The sequence below is a fragment of the Chaetodon auriga genome, chromosome 9 (assembly GCF_051107435.1).
Source record: "Chaetodon auriga isolate fChaAug3 chromosome 9, fChaAug3.hap1, whole genome shotgun sequence".
In the NCBI taxonomy this organism is placed as follows: Eukaryota; Metazoa; Chordata; class Actinopteri; order Chaetodontiformes; family Chaetodontidae; genus Chaetodon; species Chaetodon auriga.
In genome coordinates this window covers 19883954-19910222 of record NC_135082.1, presented here as the reverse complement: position 1 = coordinate 19910222, position 26269 = coordinate 19883954, and the positions used below count along the sequence as shown (strand labels likewise).

Genomic DNA, 26269 nt, shown 5'->3' with positions numbered 1-26269 from the left:
TTCATATAATGTGTATTATATTGCTCAAATGTATATGTTGTTGGTCTTGACTGGAAAACAGTATTAGTGCAGCCCTCATCCAAACCCCCAGCTGCTGTAATTTTAATAGATCTGTTTGTGGATCGTTCCAGTTTGTCTTTCATGATGTGTCTCCCAATTCATGCATTTTTTCCTACAGTCTTCCCTTTGATCCTTTCTGCAGCCTCTTTTCCTCATCCTATTTACAGTAATAGATGTAGCCCAAGATGACCCCACATTAAAGGCAAAGGGTCTGTATTCTCCCGGCTCTGTTTTTTATGCTCCTCTGATAGATTGAGGGGTAAAGGGGAGAGCATGCCCAGAAATGAGGTCACAGCAATTGGGCTTGCAAATGACTGGCAAGGATAGATTGTGTATGGTCTACTTTTTTATTATTATTTCTGTCCTTCTTTTTGTACTACTGATGTTTGTATTGGTTGTATAAGTCCTGTTTACAAGCTGACCTGTGAATGGAGAAATGAGTGTGTGGATAGCACCAACAGCGATGATGTTTTTGTAACGTATCAGCTTTGACCATCATCCATTGCACATGGACGTATGTTTAACTGAAAGAAGCAGAGAACACAGAGCCTTTCATTCTTCCCATTCCTTCCCTTCCTCTTTCCCCTCTTCTCTCCTCCTGTGCGCCATCTGCATGATGTTTTGTATCCAATCTGAAGGAGTGCTCTCTGTTCTCCACTGTGATGGAGTGTGTGTGTACACGTTTGTGTATGTGTTTCTAGCCATCACAGTCACTCTCAGCTCATTACCTGACATGATGGATGGAGAGAGTGCCATTAAACAACGCCCAGCCTGGGACGCCTGGCACCCTACAGCTGGCACTGAGTAATGGGCATAGTGGTGGCGGCACGCTTGGAAACACCGGGGAGTCCTGTGTGGGTGTGCCTGCAGTCATCTCCATGGCTATGCTTCCTGGTTCTGTCCAGCCCCACCTGCCACCTGGCTGCCCGGCGGATGCCATGGGCATTTCTGGGCAGACATGGTTGGATAGCATGGGAGGCAGTGTTTGTATGACTCTGTCATAGAACTGGCAACTGAGAAAACCCGAAGTAATACTGGCCGCGCTTTCTGACCACAAGCGCTGCAGTGAAGCATTCACTGCCACCACTCACCGGGTGTATAGCAGCCACTTTTACTTCTTTACTTCTGATTTCATTTTATCTGCCTTTTTTGGGGGTTATATTGGACTCTCACTAAAAGGTCGTCCTAACATGCTGTACCCTTTCATCTCAGGAAGGACCTTCCTGAATGACTGTGTAATACAAGGCTCGTTGCCTCTGTTTCATATGCACTGTACACGTAGACTTATTATTCTGCCGCTGCTTGTTTTTCCTGTTTGTGCGCGCCTGCATGTGTGCCTTTACGTCGTCTCCTGTGCACATGCCGCATCTGATGTGAGGGGGTCTTGAGTGGAAGCCTGGATCAGGAGCTGAATGGAGTTACTATGACACCAGACACAAGCACCTCAACTCCAACAGCTTCTTCTGTTTCTCGTCCTCCCCTGCTGCTTTGCTTTCAATCAGCCTGGATTTGCTTCATGTTGTTTCTTCTTCCCTCTCCGTCTCTTTTCTCTGCCTCACTTAGTTTCTCTATGCAGCCTTTCATTTAGTCGAGCTCTTGCGTTCCAGTATGGATCAATGTAACGACGCTTTCTTGTTCTTTTTCAGTCTCACTCTCGGTTTCTGATTCTTTGTCGTGTCTTTTTTATCCCAACAGACAACCGCCGCGCAGTCCTGGAAAGGTCTCGTTCGCGCCACAACGCAAATCACCAAGCTCGATGATCACCCGCGCCTACCACAAGACGCTAGATAAGTGCCAAAGAGGCCTGCGAGCTGGAGACCTGGAAGACATCTGAAGGAGGGACAGACCAGCCCTCACTGTGGCGCTCACACACACACACACACACACAAACGCAAAAGTACTCGCACGTACCCACACACAGCTCCACGCGTGGAACGAAAATGCCTAAAGAAGCCACACAGAGCTGAAGAAGATACAGTGCATCACACACAGACATTTAATTTTCATGCTGTTTGTCTGACGAGTTACATATTTATTCAATACTTTCTCATCGCTCTAAATGTTCACGTCCTCTCTAGATGGTCTATAAAACACAAAACGCGTTTTTAAGGCTTCTGCTGTTTGAAATGAAAGGTTTCCCTGATTTGATTCTTGCAAGTCTAAGCCTTCTACTAATCAAAATGCTACAGTCCACATGCAGTTTTGATTTTGACATGAAACAGCATGCAGTGTGTTGAAAATAGACAGTCTGCCAAGAGGGACTGTAAAATAGTGTATGCTTATCATCCTGACAAACGCACCGCACACAGTACATTCAACAAAGGGGCAGCGGCCAGCTGTCCTTTAAATGGAAGATTCGGCATCTACGTTGGCAAGAATACAACCTGCTGATGTTTTGCTTGAGCAAGTCACCAAACTCGTAACGGCAGAGGGAGTGGTTGCTTAAAATGGTCTTTTTTTTTTTTTTTTCTTCTGTCAATCCCTCCTTCAACCAACATCAAGAGTCCACATGAATCATTTTAATTTCATTCCGTATCCCACAAAGCCACAAGCCCTGTCTGCGCCGATATTTCTCAGCATGTGACTCATGGATCTTGAAACTGTAATCTCCATTTTGACAAGATGCATTTTTATTTTTAGTTGTGTAATATCTAACCAATGCCTTTGGGGTGCTGAGCTCTGTCCCAAGGTCGCCTCTGCTGTTAACGTGAGAGACTGACACATTTCTAAATGCTTATAACTGCCCGGAGGAACCAATGTGACCCTTTGACCTTTCCATCCCTCACACAGGTTGGCAGTGGGGGAAGATATTAGTGTTTTTAATATAATCTATTTCAATGTGTTTTTTTTTTTTTTTTTCCAATATGAAAGCTCTGAAAAGAAGTTCAGAAATTATATCTGTCTGGAGATCAATGGTGAAAACTTCACTCCACTTTGAATTCTCACAGCAGATTTTCAATAGATTTTTTCACCTGTTTTCAAAAAGCGAAAGAAAAAAAAAAAAAAGTCTGCAAGAAAACCGAGGCATACAGCTTCATGTGAGCATGTTTTGTTCAACAAGATAATATTTTACCATTTTGAACAGACCTGTGTGATAAATACGACAATTCTTAAAAAAAAAAAAAAAGGGACGCCGTGTAAAATATAGAACAGAACGCAGTCGTTTACATACAAATTGTGCGACAACGATTTTACAAAGTGTTCCTGAGCTCATGCAGTCACATCCTTTATACAATCATGTGCTCACAAAATGGTGAACCTCACTCCATCCTCGCTCGTGAACAACTGAGGCTTTCCAGGATGCCCGTTCATACCCAATCATGACACTATCACCTGTTACCATTGCCCCTTTCTCCCTGCGGAGCGTTCTACAACTTTCCCAGTCCCAACTTGTTTGAATATATTTACAAAAATCAATCAAAAGTTGATGAGGTAAAACATTAAATATATGTCTTTGTACTGTTTACAGCTGAGTGTATGTGGAAAAAGGATTAGCAAATTATCACATTCTGTTTTATTTATATTTTTCACAGCGTCCCAACTTTTCTGGAATCAGGGGTGTATAAATAAGGCTAAGCAGCTTAAAAGTTCATAGCTGAGATTTCAATGGATAAATTTATATTGTTGCACAAAATGTGCAGGCTTACATGAATCACAGGATGTATTTTATTCATTCATTTAAAAAAAAAAAAAAACCTTTGGGGGGAAAAAAGCAATCTTCTGAGGGAATCCACGGCTCAAACGCTGCTTCCTGGTGGGATCTGTGCAGCCGTATCTATATACTTCACATTTGTGTTCAGTAACATCTCCCATCTGATGAAGCTTTCAGCATTGGAACAAACACCTAATTGCTTGTTGTTATGTACAAAATAGCTGAAACTTTGCCGTCAGCTTTGTTCCTCTGTCAGGACCCACTGTCACACAGTTTCTTCACGTGAGCTATTTATTCATGTATTCATGCCTCGGGCCGCCCTGTCCCCTCACTGCCCTAAACTGTAAGCAGATGCGACTAAAAAAAAAACAAAACATTGAATCCACATGGAGGGTGGGCACGACTAGAATAATCGACTAAGGGGCACAGAAGACAAGATGATGCTTGTCTTAGCAAGTGAGTCTCCAAACACCCTCCAATTCCCCAGCACTAATGGCATAAGTGACCCTTTTACCAAAACACGAGTTACTTTAGTAATACCACAACTCTGCTTTAGGCTTTGTGTGACTGTGTGTTTGTGTTTGGGCAAGTGTGTGTGTGTGTGTGTGTGTGTGTGTGTGTATGTGTGTGTGCGCACCATGCCAGCTCAGTAATCGGAACAGAAACCCAGGCAAAATAGGATTCAGTGTGCTTGACTCCCGGGCTGAATAGATGGAGATTTTTCATTTAAACAATCTGCCAGTGCAGCTTGTGATGTGTCTGTTTCACGATGCCTCCTCTCCCAGCTTGCATGCTTCTAAAAATGCAATTTTACACATCATCTCGGCTCAAGGTGCATCCACAATGCTCCGAGAAGTCTGAATATTTAAGAAGACAATAATTCTCTTCTGAATATAAGGTTCGAGCAGTCGCACAGAGAAAACATAGCGAATGAGACTCTGCACAGATAGGAGTTTTAAGGATGTGTTGTGTACAGCAGAGGTAGAGATGTGCCATTAAAAGCAGTGATTTCCTTTTTCTAATTGCAACCAACCCTTTGTCCTCAACACCACCATGCCTGTAGCCAGTTTAAAGTACTGAGTCGGACCCTTTTTTAAAAGAAAACGAGCAGTTGTCCATCAACACCAGTGTCTGCTGTGACATCTGGTGTTTCTCACCTTCTGATTGGACCCCGGAAACGCCAAACAACCAGTGGTTTGTGACTGACAGCTACAATGTCCATTCCTTTATGAATCACTTCTTATTTAATTTTTTTTTCCATATGTGCCAATTTTTTTTTTTCCTGTTGGAAACACAGTTCTCACCACACAGTAATGGAAAATACCTGTTTTTTTTTTTTTTTGGTTTTTTTTTTAATCTTTGTTTTGTATATCAAAGGGAGTCCTGGTCTCTTTTTTGTCAAACTATGGGGAAGATTGTACAGACATAAGTAATTTTCATTTCATTTTTTGCCATTGTTTAATAAACATCGATCAATTAAGAACATTCAAAGTAGGAGATTTTGATGTGATTACAAAAATGATAGTCATGTGATATTTCTTATCTAAAACACTCAAACATCTTTTGCAAGATGTCATGTATTTGGAGATTTAAAAAAAATAAATAAACTTTTGTCATGATGCCATTGTAGAACGTGATAAGCTAAGATCTATGGTGTTGGCCATTGTAGAAGTTCCAGGTCATGCATCTTTCCTGCCTCACTGATCCCTATAAACACTCACTGTTTCTTAACTGATGCAACACAAAACTGAATAGGAAAAAAAAAGCATTATTCAGAAGATCAAGTGGCTGGAAAGCAGTGGCTGAAAACATGAAAGTGAACAATTTTCATTAATAAAAGCCGCTAAAGCGCCGACGACCATCAATTCTAAGAGAAACTTCTATAATGACAACATTCCTCATCATCCCTGTAACGTGACTGTTGTATTTCTCCCTCATTCCATCTTTTAGGATAATCAGAATAATGTGTTTTTATAGAAAATAGCAGGAGAGTCTCGGGTCAAAGAACCTGAACTGTTCCATCATTTTAGTGTGAAGAACAGGCCTCTGTGTTTGGGCCGATCATCCCATCGTCTTTTAGCTTGTGACTAACAAACCCGAACCTATGATATGACTTGTGCTCATGGTAATTGTGAGAATGAGGAGGCAGGGGTATGAAAGATTTATCAAAAACTGCAAAGGTGCCATTTTGGTGGAGGTTGGTGGCAAGCGCTTTAATTAAAAGTTTGTAACTTACACTCACTGACTGTGCACTTTACCTCACAAGATATTCTGCTCAGGCAGAGGAAGAGTTGTTTGAGATGTTTGATTACGACATTGCCACTAACAGAGTGAACTATTTGCAAAGTATTTCTTCTGGTAAATAGTTCCAGCTGCCGCATATCCAGTTCTTTCCTGCTTTGTTAGTGCTTTACTATTGATTTGTGGAAGACCAATCGCGGCTAAATCAACAAACAGCGCTCATAACTGTTGACAAACCCTGTCCGACCATGATGTGTAAGCTGCCATATCCCTGCCTACCTTCCTTGTTGTCATTGAGTATGTTTTATTGTCTTAAGAAACATTTATATTTGTAACATTTTAAGTTTATTTGTATCCTTAAGAACATGAAAAAAAACAAAATGGTTATGCACACTGTCCTTCCATAGAATATGTAATGGAATATGATACTAAATAATAACCACTTTGTTATATAAACTGATTTCTGAAAGATACTTTGTCTTTTCGTCTCGCATTTGTGCCTTCTCGCATTCACTGCTTGACCTGTCAGAAGTGTTGAAATGTTTCTTTATCAAACTTTTATTTTCTTAAGTCCTTTTCACCTTTTGTTTTTCCCATACTCTGCTCTAAAATTACATCCTCGGTTTACTTTGTGGCAGGGCAGAAGATTCCTGCCCCTCGCTGACTTATGGACAGGGATTACAGAGAGCTCTAGGTGTTAGCGCATGATGAATGGGACAGCTCTTACCTATAAAAGCAACATATTTAGACCTTGGTGTCCCCACTGCTTTATCTTGCACAGTGTCAAAGGCAAAGTGATAATGCTGTCATGTCCAACGGCAGCTTAGGGAAATTACTACGGAGTCAGAAAATACATATCCAGAAAAATTGCCCTTTTTAATCATTTTTCAGACCTTAAAATATCCCCAGTGACCACAAATTTTCCTGCCGTAGTTGGAGGACAACGAAAGGCGGCAGAGAAATTCAATAATTTGTGTATTATTTGAAACTGAAGGATTTAATATGATATCCAGGGAAACATTATTTCTGTGATTGCAACTCTTGTAGACAGTCAAAAAATATAACAAATGAATAAATAAACAAGCGTTTTGCCTGATTCTGTTACGAACAATCTGAGTTTAAAATTAAGAATAAATCCGATCGTATTTTATTTTAGCAGAGCAAACGTGGGAAAATGAAACTGTGGATGTGTGTGCACTTGACTATGTGAGCTGCATCCACTCTGCTGCTTCCACACCCATGTGTTCCTCCCTGTCTGGCTGTCTGGAGTCCCAGGAGTGAGTGTCAAATGGCAGGGCAGAGCTGTTCCTGTCCTAGCCCCTTAGCGTTACACTCCCCTCCCCTCCCAAACATGCTCAAATCAAGCTGCGTGTTCTCCCTGCATGTGCCATGTCCCACGTCCCCGCTGCAGCATGACATCATAAAATAAAGGTTGACGTGGGGAAGTAACCCCGTGGCCACAAGGGCCTCTCTCACTCTCTCCCTGAACACACACACACACACACACACACACACACACACACACACACACACACACACACACACACACACACAGAAACACACAAAGCTCTCCTCTCTGAATCTTGGGACTGATCTTCTCTGAGTCTCTCCTCCTCCCAGTGTGCAGCCAGACAGATGGAGATTCATCTCTCAACAAGCTGTGATCTGTGTTTAGAGATGTGTGCTGCAGAACACAACTCTAATTAGGTTTATTGTTGATCTTGGGAGGTTAATTTGTACTTGGCTGCAAGTAAACATGCTGAAATAGGCTAACCTAGTTCCTTGCAAGGCACAAGCACTGCAGTGATGAAGAAAGGTGGCTTTTTTTTATCTTCTTGACTTTCCAGGTGATTTAGAAAGATTATACCCCCACACAATATTTGTCTGGTCTGGTTTAATTGCGCTTTGTACCGAGGGTGAGAGATCCGTCTTGGTTGGGATAGTAGATACGGACAGTGTGTTTGTCTAATGAGCTTAAGGTACAGGTGTGTGTATGTGGCAGGTATAACTTATTTATTTTATGTTGTTTTGTTATTTTCACAACCTCCAGGTAAGTATCCTTGCCAGGATCTTGAGAGATGAGCCAGGCCCACATAAGTTCTCTTTTCTCTCCCTTCCCTCTTTCTTCACACTACACACTGGTTTCTAATGCGCCCGGTGACAGAGCAGTTGTCAGTGGGAGTACAACATAATTATGTTTCATTTTGCATTTCCACCTACTTGAGAGTACGCAAACATTATGGAGATGAGACAAAGCAGACAGTAACGATTCCCTCCTTACCTGGGCTAATTCTGTCTGAGGAGGAATCTTATTCAAGCAGCATTTTGCACTTAGACACGAGAATCTGACGAATGCACGCATGTGTGTGTTTAGGGCGAATGTGTGTCTTGATAAATATGTCTGTGAAAGAATTTTCTTGTCTAATGTTCTGCAGCTGTGTACGCGCCATAAAGAGCTCAGCGCTGTCTGTATTAAAGTACGTCAGATAATGTGACCATCTACTGCAACGCTGCACCAGTCGCTGTGTTTTCAAGATAACGGTGGTATTTAGTCAAACACTGTATGTTTCTACATCCATGCATGCATGGATCACAGTACAGCTAGATATAATGTTAGAGCATTAGCATTGCTGCTAGTTTTTCCCCACTGGCCAAATGTGGCACTGCAGAATAAAAAAGAAATCTCCAGTGCAATAGTAGTTCTATGGTACAGGGAAAAAAACAAGGATTACACAATGTCAGAGGCTGTCAGAGGCCACTTCTTGTGGTAGTTTACACCAACCATGTGCTACATCTTTCCTCAACACTCACTGTCCACATCCTCAACAATTATACTGATTTGGAACTAAAGCAGGTCGTCAGTATGCTAGCTCCATCTGTCATCGCCTGCAGCACACAGCAGAACAGATAAGAGTGAGGCCACTACCTGAAAGTTTATCTGTTTATTCTCCCCAGAGAATGAAGCCTACTGATGAGTCCCTGACTTTATCTCTAGCGCCACCACGAGGTTGACATTTTTGGGTTTTGTCTCGGAAACAACTGCTTAGATCGCCATGAAATTGAGAGACTGACTGTCAATGATTCCGACTGTTCAGTACATCTACAAGACGGATCGGCACAAATTTTGTGAATGAATCCCGATGTTTGAATTTTCCATACCTAAAAAACTAATCACAGTGGTACTTTGTGATTGGTGCTAATTAGCAAATGTTAGCATGTCAACATGCTATACAAAGACACCGAACACATGACGACCCGCCCTATTATGTCTGTGATTGGTTTGTGTTCATTGCTTAGTTAGGGTTAGAAAAAAAAAGGACAGGGTCAGCCAATCAGAGGAAGAGTAGGAACAGGTCTTCGTGGAATACGCATAGGGGGGGGGGGGAAATGCAGGTGAACTGCTAAATATCACCATATTAGCATTAGCATTGAGACTAGGCATCCATGCGTCTATTATTTCTTTACTCTTCACTCATCCACTCCAGACATTCACACCAATGATCTGCCCTCTTTATCTTGGTTTTTTCCTCTCTACCCTGGAGTCACTGGAAGTCACTTGTCACCATGTTTGTCCAGTCTGCCCTGCCGGAGTGTTACTTCTTACAAATCAATACGCTTTTTCAGAACATGAAATTCTAAAATGACAGAGACAGCAGATGTGTCTTCTGTGTCACTATACTTCAACAGATGGCTAATGCTACTTGACACTGAGTGATGGTGGTGTTAACCTAAGTTGGGAAATTGAATAGTGACAGATTCCTGCAAGAGTTTGTGCTTTGGTATTGGTCAAATTAATAGACCGCATGCTTACTATTGATCACTGCTGGTAGCATTCAGCGTGGCATTTCACTGATGACAGTTCATTGCTCCTTCTTATATCTCCCTTTCTCTGTCCTGCCTCACCCCACACACATCCAGGAGACATGGCTCCCAGCAGGGAGAGGGTCAGCTCAGAGGAGACTTCAACCTGTCAGAAAAAATTCACATCTAGCCCCTCATGCCTCCCTTCACCATCCAATCCCTCTGTCTCCCACGTCTCCAGTGCTCCCTCCCTGGCACCCATCACTCCTCTTTTCCTCTGCTCCCCTCCTCCTCTTGCCATTTGATTCAGATCACTGAGTTAGCCTCCGTCTCCTTTGTCTGAGGCTCCATTTTGCCTGGCAGATGGACAGGAGGAGAGGAGATGGACTCACATTGAGGGGAGTATGTGTGTGTGTGTGTGTGTGTGTGTGTGTGTGTGTGGAGAGAGATGGAAGGAGAGAAAGAAAGGAGGGAGGAGAGGCTGAAACTTTTCTGTGAGGTAAAATGTCAAACAGCAATGAAGTGAGGAGACTTTTATCTGTCAAACCTGTGTGAGGTCTTGCCTTTCAGGCTACTGAGTGACAAGGCTGCAGTTTAAAGAGAGCTGAGATGCGAAAGTGAGGGCGACAGAATGAGTTTACCTCTCATTCACTTAGCTTGTCATACAGTATCAGCCTTATCTCTATATGCCCTATTTTACCTTCGCCACTGTGCGGTATCAAAGGAAGCTTTTTTGGTCTTTTTGAACAATTTCAAAAGTCAAAAATTAATCATCCGGAAAAAGTACGAGGCCGATAAACTTTCGCGTCAAAAATAGTCAACATTAGCCAGATTAGTAATCAAATATGTTGGCTTTTTTTCTGGTTGCATGATCTTTTGAAGTCTTACAATATGGCCAAAAAGTGGTTACAAATGGCTGACTCACTGTATACTCACTGACATGCCCTACATTTCTCTACTACTAAGCTCATGCTCTTAGCCCATGGCAATGCCTCCACACACAACACAGATGCAGGCCTAAGAATAGAGGAGGGATTGATGGATGTAGAAAGGGAGGAAGGGAGCTTGGTAATTGGGTAAGTGCCCTTCTGGATGTGGAAGCCTGAATAAAAAGTATTTTTTCATAAAAAGCCCTCTTAGGATCATTTCACTCAAAAGTACATAAAAGCTCTTTCAAAGTTTCTCTGTGTTCTTTGCCCTCAACTGAAATAGTCCCTGCGGAGAATGCAGAAACACACAAACACTCACGCACTCTCTCCTGAAAGACGAGGATAAAAGGGTTGACCCCATGAACACAAACTTACATGCAAGCGCACAAACACACGCCAACAGAAACACTCATGAAAAATAGAGGGCATTCCATTCAGGCCTCCTAACAGTTTTTTTTTTTCCAACTCTGCATCTTAACCCAAGATTATTAATAATGCTCTAGTTGAAACACAACAACTCATTTTGCACTGAAAGGTCTAAAGTGTGCGAGCAAGCAAGCAAAGTAGACTTTTCATCTTTCGTCGCGCCCAGCAGCGAGTAATGACCGGCGAGCTGGCGGAAGGGCTATCGGAGATAAAGGCGAGAGGGAAACGCATGAGTTCACTCAGGAGAGACTTTTGTCACTCAGCTGTGGAGGAGTGTGAGGGGAGAGAGTGGATGAACAGGAGCTGCCGTAACCTGGAGACAAACCTGCAGCATGATGTAAAACACAAAACTGCAATGTCAGCACTGAGCTGGGAAAACAGACTGACAAATCCAAGCTGAGAAGTTTATTCCTTTACTTTCTTGTAGGGTTGCAGGTAAGGATTATTTTCAGGATACATTAATCGATGATTTTTTAAAATTATAATAGCCTGACCAGACAGATGGAGGGCATCAGGAACAAACATGGAGGTTATGAGTAAAAATTGTTTGTTTGTTTTATCCTATGGTGTTATCATAGCGGACAACAACGATGTCCTGACAAAACGACTAGCGTGTCAGAATTTTTTTTCGCCTTCTGCAACATGTTCCAAACATTGACCAATAGGAGCGCAGTACTGCAAACATGGCAAAGCAAAAGAAGAATGATGTTATTGGTGCTGCTGGGTGGAACTGTGAACCAAATGAAAGGTCACCATCATTTTTTTCTGTCTTTTTAGCCCAAACATGACAGCCAGTATCACACAAGCTGCCACTGTTCATTCACATTCTTACATTAACATAACATTAGTGTAGATTTTTTGTTCAGCCCGACCTCAAGGTATTAATTTATAACGACTGAGCCTTTCCAGGATGCCCCTTTCATACCCAATCATGATACTATCACCTGTTACCAATCAACCTGTTTACCTGTGGAATGATCCAAACAGGTGTTTTTGGAGCATTGCACATCTTTCCCAGTCTTTAGTTGTTTCTGTCACAGCTTGTTTAAAATGAGTTGCTGCTTCAAATTCAGAATAAGCAGATATTTACAAAAAATCAATGAAGCTGATGAGGTCAGACGTTAAATATATTGTCATTTTCAACTGCCTGTACATCAAAAAAGGATTAGAAAATGATCACATTCTGTTTTATTTATGTTTCACATACGACGCAGCTTTTTTGGAATCCGAGTTGAATAAAACTGAGAGAAGCAAACCAAATCAGGCCGTGGAACCAGCGAATGTTTAGTGACATCTCACTTGATGAATGACTTAAGTGAACTATCACACATGCATTTTGCTGACGATCAACCAACACAGAATTGTCTCAGCAGTAGTGTGTATCACACCAAGTTAGTTCCTCTAATGAGCATCCGTGTCTAAGTTGACTCACTCACTCATACACACTGAGTGACAACTGTATCTGAGTCATGTACACACTTCCTCTGACCCCCACTGCGGCCAAATATGCACACAGCGTGTCAGCACACAGGTGACACTGCCAACACCCCGCGCGCACACATACACACACGCACACACAATAATTTCTGGGGACATTACATAGACTCACATTCATTTCCTGGAGACTGGAAGACTCCATAATGAACAGATTTATGTCCCCACAAAATGAGAAATACATGACCACACACACACTCTGAGGCAATGTATGACAACACTTCTTCCCTCTGTGCCCACCCTGATGCCAGCCCACTGTGGTGGCAAACCACCTGCATGTGTCCGTTCACCCGCCCGTGCCTGCATCCTGGGATTGTCAGTGTCACCGCATTATGCTGTGTTCATACTCTATGATGTGTCCTTCTGGGGAGTAGGGGGAGTAACACAAGGTGACTGTTGATATTAGGATGTAGCATTTGCTACGCTGGGGCGCCTCCCTCATTGGTATTTCATGTAGAGCGCCGTCGCATTCGTCACGTTTCATAAACTTCCTTATTATTCACTGGCGGGGAGTAATTTTGTTCTGGCGCTCGCAGTTGTGAAAGTGAGATAGCTGGAGTGAGGGAGGGACGACACTGAAATCCTTCTAATAATCATTTTCTCTCTCCCTCATACATGAACTTGTTTATCAGAAGAGCAGGTGGTTGAGTGCCACTCGCCTCCCTCTGCAGCCCAAACACACATTCACCTCTGTGAATCCTAGGGGTGATCATCTGTGAATCCCCACCTAGCTGCAGTACTTCCATCCAGGGTCCGGGATAATCAGCAGGCTTTCTGGAGCTTAGGCAAACAGAGTTGTCAGAGGAGTGACACATACAGTCACGCCTAGGGGAAGCGTGGTCTTGCAGAGGAAAGTAATTCATCAGTGGGTTCATGAACCAAGCAGGATCCCTCAGGTCCCACTGTTGCTCTGGAAGCCACAAGGAGCCGAGGATTTGCTCCCGCCGATGCTCATGGCAGCGATGAATTGTTTAAGTGCACACCATATGCAGCAGGCAGCTCTCCACGCACACGTCCTTGTATATCTTTGTTTAGTTGCCGAACGTGCCCATAAAGCCCAGCATAGCAGTGAGGGTTTTACGCCAAGCAGGTGGCCATGTTGTACTCGGCCAGAAAGCATAAAAAACAGCCTGCCCCCAGCAGCTGCCTGGCCGTAAAACACATTTATACCATGATGTCCGCACCCGTCCCTAAAGTGTGCTTCAGGCCACGGGGCCAAAAACTGGAACCTGGTATATCAGATGAACTCAAGTCAACTCCAAAGCAAAAAAACAGCAAACTTTGACCTTTGCAACAAACTGAGTTCTTTTGCTGCACGAAGCGAAGCTGTGAAAGTTCACTCCATATACAGTATAGAAGTCTACAGGAAGAAAAACTCGTCTTCAAACTTTCTGTGTGACTTTTCTCTTACCCCTCTTCTATTTTCAGAGGGTTTCTTTGTTCCTGGACCCCAGGCCTCCTCCCTTTCTTACTCTGTTCTAGAGTAAAGTGCCAGTGAAGTTGTCCCTAAGGCGGTGGATGCGCTGGAGCATAAAGTGTGCCACAAGGTAGACTGGCGTATTAATGGAGTCCGGTTAGAGCGGCTGACCTGTGAAGCAGTACGGTCAGCTGCTAGGTGAGCATGCCGCTGCTGTAAATCCCAAACAGGCGTCCCATGTCTCTCTCTCTTTCTCTTCTCCGTCACGCCTATCAGCCACCACTTCCCCTCTATTCTGCAGCCCCCGCATCGCCGCTAACAGAATGTCAAGTCAAGCTTTGTTACCGAGGGCTGACTGAGTGGTCAATAGGGTTTGGATGTTCCAGGTTAAGGTTGTAATTGCCACTCTTTTCAACCTCCTTTCAGCCCATAATGACAAATAATGAATAATTTTAGTCTTAAGGATTACATTCATGTTCCCAGGCGGAGTCAAGATGCTGCTGTGTTAGATTTATGACCAACATGAAGCTTGTGACTAATGTTATAGCCCGCTGGGATGCTATGATCTCGCTGTACCTTGGATTTGTGGCCCTGTAAGTTATTAACCTTTACACAGCCGGTATTCATGGTGAGTTTGGACTCTTAAGGCTGAAGAAAATAAAAGATCATCCTTCATCAATAAATGTATATTAAATTGGTCAAGGCTGAGTAAAAAGCTCTTCCTCTAGTCGAACACATGTTCAATAATATCCCTCTTCAGTAAAAGCAATCGCTTCTATGGAGGCAAAGTGATCACACACAATCTGGGTGTAAATACGTCTTTGTAGTTCTGTCACGATTTCTTCCTGACAGTCTCAGGTCACCTCTATACATGTTATGTATCAGTCCCTGTGCCCATGTCTAAACCCACCTTGCAGAATTTGCTTTCAATAATGTATAAAAGAGGGCACAGACTTTGCATGTATTGTCAGTATGAGGACATGATCCCTGACATCTGGAGCCCACACAGGGCTCATACTGAATGATAATGGCCTCTCCCCCTTTTGATGAATTATTAAATTCAAATTGTTTTGCAAACAAAACATATTTGTTAACACAATGAAATCTGGGGTGAAAGCTGGAGCTTTATCAATATTTAATTTTCACTGTAGACAACAATATAGCCTTTGGCCAGTTTCTGGTACATAATTAATGAAAGGGCAACAGAACTAACAATACATAGAAACTAGCTCCGACTGTCATATCGGTGCAAGTTTTAACACTACAAACAACCAATGCTACTTTCACTCGGTTCTTAAGCATTTACATTTGACACTGATGAGTGGAAACGCATGCGCACACGCACACACACGCACACACACACACACACACACACACTTTTAAAATGACACAAATCTGGAAAGATTTATTAGTGCTCCACTAAGGGATTAATATTCATGAGCTCGTCATCATTCACTCTAAACCTTCTATTGTTCTATTGTTGATCTCGTGGCAATCTCTCCATATTTAGGCTTTTTGATTGATTGGATATCAATGTCACAACTGCAGTTATGGAGATATGCCTCTGATTGGGCTGATTAATATTTGATTTCCTGTTGAAACGCTATCCTCCGCCCTCTCTTTTGCTCTCTTTCCTTCTGTCTCTGGCATCGGAGTGAGAGAATGGGAAGTCGGCACAGTGAATATCAAGTGGCTGATTGGGGCTGTCACAGTGGACCCCAGTGGACCCTGGTTGCCAGATGTGCTTGTCCATTGGTGTCAGCAGCAGGATTTGTCTCTTGGGTTTGTGAGGGTTTGTCGGGGTGGACAGACGGTGTGGAGGAGGTTGCTGAGCTGAGTGCTGTCCCCTCACTAGGGCCTGCCACTCATACTGTCTTTTTCTCTATTCATCACTGTCAGTGGACTGCTGATGCTGGTGTCCTATGACTATGCCTATCCTATGGTAGCATCGCTCATGCCACATGTTCCACCAGAAATAAATCTCTCATAACACACGCCTTTGACTGACATTCTTCGACGAGTTATTCTGTAATGATACGGTAAACATTGCCTCAGTTTGCCACGGAGAGCATGGTTTGTCCCGTATGTATATATCCCAGAGGAGCACTGAGGTCGATAAATGCATATAGCTCAGGAATTAAAGGAAGGACGTTTTTTGTGCTATTGATTGTGTTTTTTGCAACTGCTATTCAAATGTGGCGCAGTGTGAGAGACATACATAATAAGGTACATGTATAGAACTGAGAGGGTGAAGGTTGGAGCCTTGAGCTTTTTTTCCTCTTCACTTTGTCCTATAACTCTGCTTTACCTGTGGGTAATGAATAGAAGCTGCGCTGTTATGAAGTGAGGAGGAGCAGTTTGCTGCTGCAGTTGAGGGGCACCTTCCTAGATTTGGTTGTGTGTTTCAGACCTTGGAGAGCTCATTTAAACCCTACTTTTTTGTTTCCAGCAGCACCACCTCAGTGCTACTGAGTGGTGCTTGTTGCTATGGAGGACACGAGAAAGTGACGTGGTTGTGGAGAGAGAGAGAGAGCATGTGTGTGCGCTAAGTGTGTGTGTTTATGTATATGTTTCATGAAGGTGTCTGTGTTAAGTGTTTGCTCTATGTGTTAAATCATCTCTGCACCAAGGTTTGTGCATTGTGTGCGTGCTGTGTGTTTTGAGGCAGCCAGCAGAGCGGGGGGGAGGTGGGGGGGGGGTGAACATCTGCACACAGTGGCACAGGCCTTCTGCCTTTACACACGGCTCCTGCCGAGCAACGCTTCACGGCCTAGCAGGCTGTGACCTCCCAGAGGCTCCAGGGGAGCTCTTCCTCTTAAAAGCCAGCTGTGCCTCATACTTTATGCCCGCCAAATATTCCACAGTCCAGCTGTTCACCTGAGAAGCATGGAGCACAGACCTCTCACTTCTTCCCTTTTATATTTCTGGAGAGGCATTGTGCAGGTTTAAGAGAGCATGGAGTATAGCACCTGTGATACCTTTGTTGTTCCTGCCAAAGCAACAAAGTTGGCCTTTTTCTTTGCACTTAAACCTGCACAACTTAAGTTTTTCAGACATATATAATAATACACTGAAGGCACTCTCATTGTGCTCATTTCTTTTGCCAATAGTACAAGATGTAAAATATTTTCTTCTCATAGGTTTTTGCTTGGTTTTGGCAGTGCATGACCTCAGTTAATATTTGAATGTTTAATCACTTTCTCTGTCTTCAGGACAGTTGAGTCCACTTTCTACTACTCTGTATCTGTTTTTTATTTTAAATGTCACTTTCTTTGAGATACGCATTGAAGTAGTTTATCTTTAAAAAGGCCATCTTCTTAATCAGATGGATGTGTTTGTGCATGTGATGGAAAGTCAATGAGTACACTTAATAATGTAGTTTTAGAGCATGCCAGGTAACACCTTTGATGTACTTCAGAGCCACATTAAAGGATGTACTTGGAGCAATAACATTAGGCTACAGATAACAAAATGAAACTAAGTCTCAAAAACACCAGATGTGTCATTTACTGAAGGTCTTCTCGTTAGTGGAGAAATTGTCTTGACTGAATCATCTTATTTACGTTCTTCAGTCACATTTGTGTTGGTGTCTGTCCTTCAGTGGGAAGAGCAAATTTTCATTACTGACCTTTGCTTTTCAGCCACAGGAGAATTGCATGATATGGCCATTTGCAGACATGTGTCGACATCTTATAAATAATCCATCAAGGCTTTCAATGATGCCAGTCTTTCATATTACGCGAATCAGTGTGATGAATAGGACAGATTTGCAGTAAGAAATACATTTAATGTGGCATTGACTGACAGCTCTTTATTGATGTGGGTTTATTTTTTGAGGGTATTCACAGGGTGACTTTTTAAAATAATAGTAAGGGCCTCATGACGAACTGATGAGGAGGTAACATAAAACAACAACTGAATTCCACAATGAGATGTCCACCTTTAAATACAGCATGACACACTCCTCCATTTGAACTGCTGGCATGATTTGTTAGCACATTATCGATAAGTAATGATGCAAGTCTTCTGAAGACTTTTGCCTTAGAATAGTCCCTGGTTTTGAGGGCAGAATCACTGGTGTTCAAATATATTTCCAAGCACTATTTCTAAATTTGATATACTGTACAGGGAAGGATCACTTTGCATGTAGCTGTAGAATTTTGAAGAGCCTGTGTCAAGTGTTCAAAAATGCCTATAGGGCAATAAGCACTAATATGTGAGTCATGAAATAGAGTCAGGACTGTGGAACATGGTAAAAATTTTGTTATAACAAGGTGCTGCTAGCTCTCTCTGTGAAGTATGACGCATAAGAAGTGAGGAATAAGCAAATGAACAAGCCCGATACATACAGCAAAGCAATTATAGGCCCAATGGGCAAAATGGGCGACATGCTTCTAGACTGACTGACTGCGTGGGATGTGCAGTGCTGTACCTCCTGAACGTACTGCAAACAAGAGGGCTACAAAAGGCACATCCGAAACTCAAATAATATACTGTAAATTCAGAGATCAGTTCTGGAAGAATGACTCTTACTTAAAGAAAAGTAGCAACACCAAAGTGCAGAAATACTCGTTTAGAAGAAAAAGTATAGTAGTATATATATCAATGTAGTTATTAATGTTGTAGGCATTAATGTTGCGTAATTACATTATACACTGCTGGGTAGATTAATCAATTCATCGAAGTAACTAGTGGTAACTAAAGTTGTCAAGTTGTTGAGTAATAAAAAAAAGTACATTTGCCTCCAAAATGTAGCAGAGCAGAAGGATAAAGTTGCATAAAATGGAAATACTAAACTTAAGTTCCTCAAAATTGTACTTAAAGACAGTACTTGAGTAAATGTATTTGGTTACATTCCACCATTGGTTCTTATATTGTTACAAGTGCTGTATGTTTGCAAAATGAAATAGAACAGTGACAGTGACTGAGCTGATAGATCCACTGTGTGTCTGCAGGAACAAACAGACCATGAAGAACATGGGCTTGTCGCAACATAAAACAACAAAACAACTGCCATGCAATAAACCCACAAGCATATATAAATACACGCATGTAGTATCTGTCCTTTTTCAGGCCTATAAGATCAAAGTATTTCCTTTGCTTTGCTCCTCTAAGATTTCTTATTACCGACTCTGATGAGCTTATTAGGATGGAGCGTTGTGTTCAAATGCTCAATCAGAAATTAAGCAGTGTAATGAAGCAAGACTGAGGTTAGTAAGACTGTGAGGTTAGCAGTCACCTATGCTCGACTGTGACGCCTCACTTTCATTTCAGGGTGAAGGGACAATGAAAGAGTAGATGAGAGAATAACCCTCACAGTTATCTGTGAGATGGCAAGTTAAGAGCTCCAACCTCACAGTGATTGATGACTTACATGGCAATGATACATACGGTGGCCCCATCCCCGTCCTATAATTTATGAGCAGGCTTGTTTAATTTGTCTGTGCCTTAATTTGGCCCATATATATGACGTATGAATGTGTTCAGCAATTGATGGCTTATACAGTCAAGCAGCAATGGCTGACTGAGACTAACATGTCCTTTGGCATAGACACCTTTGCCGTCATCTGTCCAATCTACATGACCTGACAATTAAGCTAATAAGTGAAAATGGCACCTTCCCAATGCAATTTTAATGAGCACCACGTTGAGTAGAGGATTCTGTTCATGAGGAATCATTAATAGGCTGCCTCTGATTCCCCAGCATAGAGAAATGGTAAATGCACTTGAACTAAAGGCTCGCCATAATTGGTCCATGGTCTGTAGTTGAACCAAGCCTAATTGCGGTCCTTCAATGTCACTCAAAGTCTTGCTGCGAATTTGTAAGGTTTGCACACTTTCACAGTTCTGTCGCCAATATAACTTCACTGAAGTACAAATGCTCTGGGCCCTTGTCCTTTTTCTGATCTTTGCCACCAAACACGCAGTGCAAGTGTCCAAGCAGTGCAGATGTGTGATACAGGTGTGCTATCATATCATATTGGTACAATTTTTAATGTGATACAGTTTTCTCATAGTGATATTAACAATAGCACATTTCTGTTAATGTGTTCAAGTCATGACTACATACAGCAGTTACAAGCACAGTTGAAAGCAAAAATAGCGTTTCTGCCTGAAGTTAAGTCGTTTACAACATTTATCGTTGCGCAAGGGTTCAACCAGGCAGACATCTGAAAGGGCAGAGAGAGACAGATATCTCTGAGCAACCGCTAAATAAGACTTTCAAAATCAGCAGTCATTGGGAAAAGAAACAGCAATCTTAACATCTGTGCAGATTTAAATAGGAACAGTTCCTGTTTCAGTGTCAAGTGCACAATAATGGCGATAACAAGCTGGAAGGAACAGCTGCGCTGCTTTTGCAAAGCTACTCCTAAAACTTCAAAATAGAAGTAGAAGCTTAGTCCAAAATTAGCACTACTGGAGCTGGATCGCAGCATATCAGCTGAAGATAACATGGATCGACAAATCACAGTTTAAACCAGCAAGTTAATTCAATTTAGCCACTGAGCAGACTGCAGAGAGCCCACAACAGGAAACAGGATCCCCAAATATTCAGAGACCAGTAGCACCGTTGTGGTTCAGTCATGATTCAGTCACTTGCGATTTTCTGGACTGCAAGATAAATTCCAATTCGAAAGATATTTGCAGGAAAAAATGGTCACAACAGTATTCTACCCAGTCATGAAACACTGCGGGACCACGGACTGACTAAATGAAAGTTTAAATGATTTTATTATTCAATTCAGTTGCCAATTTATTAGGTACACATTAGTAAAACTAATGCAGTTCTTTAGGGAGGTGGTTGGACTATATGGTCATTCTGGAGGCTGTCGTTTGTGGTGCTGCTGGACTGTGTTGCATTATACCGAGAGGTGTCCTGTCGTCACTGGTACTGTTATTGCAAAAATATCCTGCAATATTATATCATTTTTTGACAATATGGCCCAGTCCAATTTGAGAGTATCTATACTTGATTTTACAAGTGGTATGTTTTCCTCAACAACCTTCATCTCCCTGCCATAGTAAGCTGAGGGCTTTGCGTTGTTGCCATACTTGGAAGTTGGTGAGGCTGCCATTGTATGTAAAGGCTCACTAATAGACCCCAGTGGGGCATCATTTCTATTCCACTCATGATGAAGACATTCTCTCTCTCTCTCTCTCTCCCTCTCCGTTTCTTTCCTTCTCTCTCTCCCTCTTTCACTTTTTTCACATCTCTCTCTCTCTGTCTCTCTCCCTCAGACTTGATATTTTTCTCTTGGCGATTGTCTGCTCTGCCTGTGGGCCTGTGAAATGTCTGTGTCTGAGGAGAAGGCCCCCTCGTCCCTCTGGAAGCCATTAGAGAACCTTTATGAATATGTGCTGAAAGGGCGCTTTCTTCAGGGGTAGGGACTGAGTGGGTGGGTAGTTGAGGGGGATTTATGTGCAATATTATCATTTGCCTCAGATGCTCTTATGAACCACCTATAAAGATTTGTGTTTGTCTTTTTAGAGCACCATTTTATTTTGTGTCACTCTTGTTCCTTTTTTGAGGTGCTAGTGGTGAGTGACACTTGTGTGTTAGTGTAATGCCTCAGTGGATGTTTTTCTTTCTGTACCAGAGAAGCTGCATTGCTTGAAAATATTTCTAAAATTGTTGTCCTTCACAGCTAATGGTTTTCCTTTACATACTTTTCCCAGTATCGTCTTTTCTTATCTACCTTAGCTACTTTTTCTACTGACATCTATTTTGGAGATGTTACTAAGTGTAACTTGGGGCACAAACAGAAAGGGTGCATTGTGTTGGTAAGTGCAGCTCAATATAAATACATTTTTGAAAAGGGAAAGATGCAACAGGGCTCAATTTTAGCGGCTTTTATGCATTCTGTCCCCATGAAATAAATATCACATATTTTAAAAGCTTGTACGTAAAATTGAGCCACGGTTAAATATTCAAGATGCTCTTGAAGACATAGTGGCCAGGATGTACTAAGTGCACCACTTTACTTGTGGCATCTAACTCTAAATCTGATTGGTTTGACTATGTACTCGTACTGGTAAGCCTGTGGCGGTTTGTGTCTGTATATGAAGAGCAGGGCTTTTAGCAAGATCAGCCTATTGCGGGTTTTTTTTCCCCCCTCTTGTTGATCTGTGCTCTGTGGTAACAAGATCTTATCCTTAGCACTTGAGAATGCAGGCTTTAAATAGAGCGAATGAGAGAGGATGGTGGTGGTGGTGGTGGTGGTGGTGGTGGTTGCCCCCTGCTTCTTTCGCTCATTAATTGCGGAGAGGGCAACTGTTTTGAGTCCTACCTGATGGTCTGGGCTGCAGGCCTGCCTGGGTCACAAGAAAGCTCCACTGCTCATGAATCATGCTGCAGGGAATAGGAGCCCAGCTGAGCTCCACGTGACGGGGGCTAAGCATTTCCACAAAGGCCTCATCCACAGCACAGAGGTGCTTTGGAGGTCCTGCAGGCTCAAACAATCAATCAGAGACCATTCTATCATAATTACACCCGGGGAGTCATGGCGCTGCGCTGTCCACACCTTGCAGCACATGCCCCTTCCCTCCAACTCTCCCTCCACCTCTTGTGTAAAGTGGTTAGTCTGACGCTCTTTTCCATTCCCTCCAGCACTTCCATCATCGTCTTCCCTCCTCTTCTGTCCCCTCGCCGCCACCCCCCCCACCACCGGTTCTTGCCATTATCCGTGGTCCTCCATTTGCCCTCCATTTTGATCTCACTGGCAGTGTCCTCTGTTGAGGGGTGCATACTTTGCACACAAATACATGTGCACACTCATAGAGAAACACACATGCATATGCACCACACCATGTTGCAGATTGTGGGGATAGATGGGAGGTGGAGTGATGGCGTCTGTGGGGGAGAGAGGTATGTAGGGCACAGTGTGTGGATAAAGTAATGATTTCTCCTTCACACCTCCCTTGCTAATTAGTGCAGGCTGCCTGCTGCCTTGAAGGGGGCGGCGTCTAGGGAGCCATGCTATTTGTCTTGAAGAATTACCGACAAGGAATTCACGTCACTCCTTAATCCCACAGATACTGGACGGAATTCAGCATTTACCTGACTGCAGCCACCTGTCAATTCAATTTAATGATTGTAATGATCATTTTTAGCCTCCACTCCTCTCTGCAGCCACACAACAGGGATGTGGTTTAAGCTGCAGCCCACTTCTCCTCCCCAGGAATCACTCAGTGCAGACTATTTATGTGCCTCCATGCTGCAGCATCCTGCACACAGATGCGTCCACCGTATTCCCCCATCATCTTTTATTTGTTCCCTCGATATCTCTAGACATTTCCTCACTACTGCTGTTTCCCCACCCCATACAATTGGAGAGCTGTCAGCACAGTGGTGACATCACTTAGCCCTGTGTCATGCCACAGGACTGATAGCATGGCATATAAAGCCAAAAGGCCACACTGAAATCAACCAACAGGTTTACAGATGTGGAACATTTAAATTCATCTTTTTGTTGAAGCAAATTCAAAAAAAAATTGCAGAAGAATCTCAGGATGGAGAAAGAGTTTAGATTGGTAGTGAGTTGCTGCTGGAGCAAGGAAAGAAACTGAGGTGGGTGTATAAGCATCTTAAAGATATATGTGATAGGTGTTTGTGTGGGAATCCCATTAACATCATTTAGCCTGAGGTGGATCTCATCTCCATAGCAGCTGCAGCTGACAAGCCTGCCATGGCACGAGAAAGAAGCCAATCATTAATGTCAGCCAGAAGAAACAAGAAGTATTATGTTTCCCTGGAAGTAGTATTCAGTAATGATGTCCATTTCCCTGCATTCTGTACTTTTCCCTACTGGGCTAATAAGATGAAACTTTAATGGTCTCACTGGGCATATTGTTCTCTTGCCAGAGCGTAATGTGACAAAGCAAGACTGGACTAAGTAGGGGTTCGATAAAAATACAAAACAGTAATGATATCTGTAAGCGGAACACATGTAGAAGTTCAAAGAATGAAAGACAACGTACAGCATGAAAGAATGTGGGCCATAATGTCAAACTACTGAAGTCATGAAGTTCACAAAGTGTGACTTTTACTTTTCCATCAACATATTTTTATGCACATTTTCAACTACTGCCTAGAGTATCAGATATATACACACTCACACACACATCAAATTAAACATACATTCTTTTGTAGCTACATCACAGTGAGTGAATTATGTATGTTGCTGATTAAACTAATTCAGTCTGATCCAACCATGAAGTTAATCCTGCCTGTGCCAAAGTTCTAATGTTCTTTTGTTTGTTTGTTGCTGAATCTGTTTTAGAGATGTGTTGTTGCAAACTTCATGGCCACTTTGGAGGCTGCATTGTGTTGTGCCGCTAATTACTAATTATATTACATTTTACTGGGAGGTGCTTCTTCTTTTTACCTCATTTACAACCCTGAATTGAAAATCAACTTCACTGTTTTTTGTAAATATCTGCTTAATCTGAATTTGATGCAGCAGCACATTTCAAACAAGTTGGGATAGGAAATGGAAGTTATCACTATATTGACATATATGATTCTGGTGAATAATGCTGTCTTCACTTATAGACTATTTTACAGAGGACTGATAGAGAGCTTCATCATATGATGCAACAACAATCACCTTGAAGCTCAATATCAGCAGAACCAATGAGCTCGAGTTGGACTACAATACTTCAAATATGGATGTTGCTATAAAGAAGGTACAAAATCTAAAACATAGATGCTTCACACACATCTTCAACCCAGCAGCAAAGAAGATCTTTACAATCACCACAGTGTCAAAGTGGACACCCATGATTAGTGACACTGATTCAGCATCTGACCAAATGTGAAATACGGTCACAATCTCCCCTTCTGTTCCTGAGTCATGGTGTGAATAACGGCCAGAAAAATGTCATCACTACATCATTTTATCCTATGAGACGTTTGTGTGGCATTTTCTCAAAATTAGTGGATGAATCTTGAGTTATGGTCAAAAATGTGTAGTCAAAGTGACCTTTGACCACAAAAATCTAATCAGTCCGTCCTTCAGTCCAAGTGACCATTTGTGGCAAATTTGAAGATTTTGCCTTGAGGTGTTCATGAGATATCGCGTTCACGAGAATGGGATGGACAGACGGACTAACATTAGTACAGACAACTGGAAGACAATCCCTGCGGCCATGGATTTCTCCGGCGCAGACACACAAAAACACCCGTCTGGAACATTCCACAGGTACACAAGGTCATTGGTAACAGGTGATAGTATCATGACTGGGTATGAAAGAGGCATCCTGGAAAGGCTCAAGCAAGGATGGAGCGAGGTTCACCACTTTGTGAACACATGATGGTATAAAGGATGTTACTGCATTCTGTTTCACATAGCATCCCATTGTTGTTGGAATCAGGGTTGTATATCAATAAGTGTAAACTCCATGTTGTAAACAGCTCTCAGCAATACAATTCAACAGTGCAAGAATACAGTTTGGAAGATGAATCAAAACCTCTTCAAAAATACTTTCGTGAAAAATGTTCATGAAGGCTGCAGGCTCGTAGTACTTGACTGTATTAGTTTTAGCAAGATGTAGCTAAAATGGCAACTGTGTGTATATTTTCCTCAGTATAACATGATATATATAGCATATGCTGCTGTTTATTTTGCCAGTTCAGTGTGTGTGTGTGTGTGTGTGTGTGTGTGTGTGTGTGTGTGCATGTTTTCTGTCCAGAAGTTCTTGAACAGGGAAGAAATGTGGTTGCCAGTTGGCTTTCACAGTTGGTAAACTTCTAATCAATCTTGAACACTCTCAGTTGAATATTACACATCAGACATGCCACAGAGCAGTGACATACAGCAACAACAGGAGATTCTGTCACCGTCTATGGGAAAATATAGCACAGCAACAACAAACTAGGAGCATAAGTCTTCCTCTCATTGACACTCTCTTTCTGAATGGGATCAAAGAAGAAGCTTGTTTTGTGTCAGCTTGGATTTAAAATGCCAGTACATCTCTACTTGTAAATCAATGCATGTCACTGACTGTGAACTATCATGAATTGTTTATGTGGCTGCATGCAGGAATGTGCACACAGGAGTTGTGCCATGCCTCTCTCCCTGTGGCAAAAGTTTCCCTCTCTGTTTGTGAAAGTCACACTTACGTAAAGGCCACGCTGTGCCAAGATAAAGCGGCAAATTTCCACAGAGGGTGTGTCGTCAAGCATATACCCCCCCTGTAATGCAGCAGTAAGGCAACAGTGTATAAATGCCCCAGTGCCAGTGCCACATA

The 26269-nt window shown here is 42.5% G+C and overlaps 1 protein-coding gene across 7 annotated transcripts in view; it reads left to right on the top strand.

The window, feature by feature from the left end:
- Positions 1 to 3740, top strand: part of diaph2 (diaphanous-related formin 2) — a 372410-nt gene extending 368670 nt beyond the window's left edge. For 5 of the 7 annotated variants that reach the window (XM_076739474.1, XM_076739476.1, XM_076739472.1 and 2 more), the window contains one exon: positions 1756 to 3740. In XM_076739474.1, coding sequence (XP_076595589.1) covers positions 1756 to 1820 — 65 coding nt within the window. In that variant the 3' untranslated portion in view covers positions 1821 to 3740. The remainder of the gene's footprint in view (positions 1 to 1755) is intronic. The other 2 variants (XM_076739477.1, XM_076739473.1) reach the window with 2 other exon arrangements.
- The last annotated feature ends 22529 nt before the right edge of the window (positions 3741 to 26269 follow it).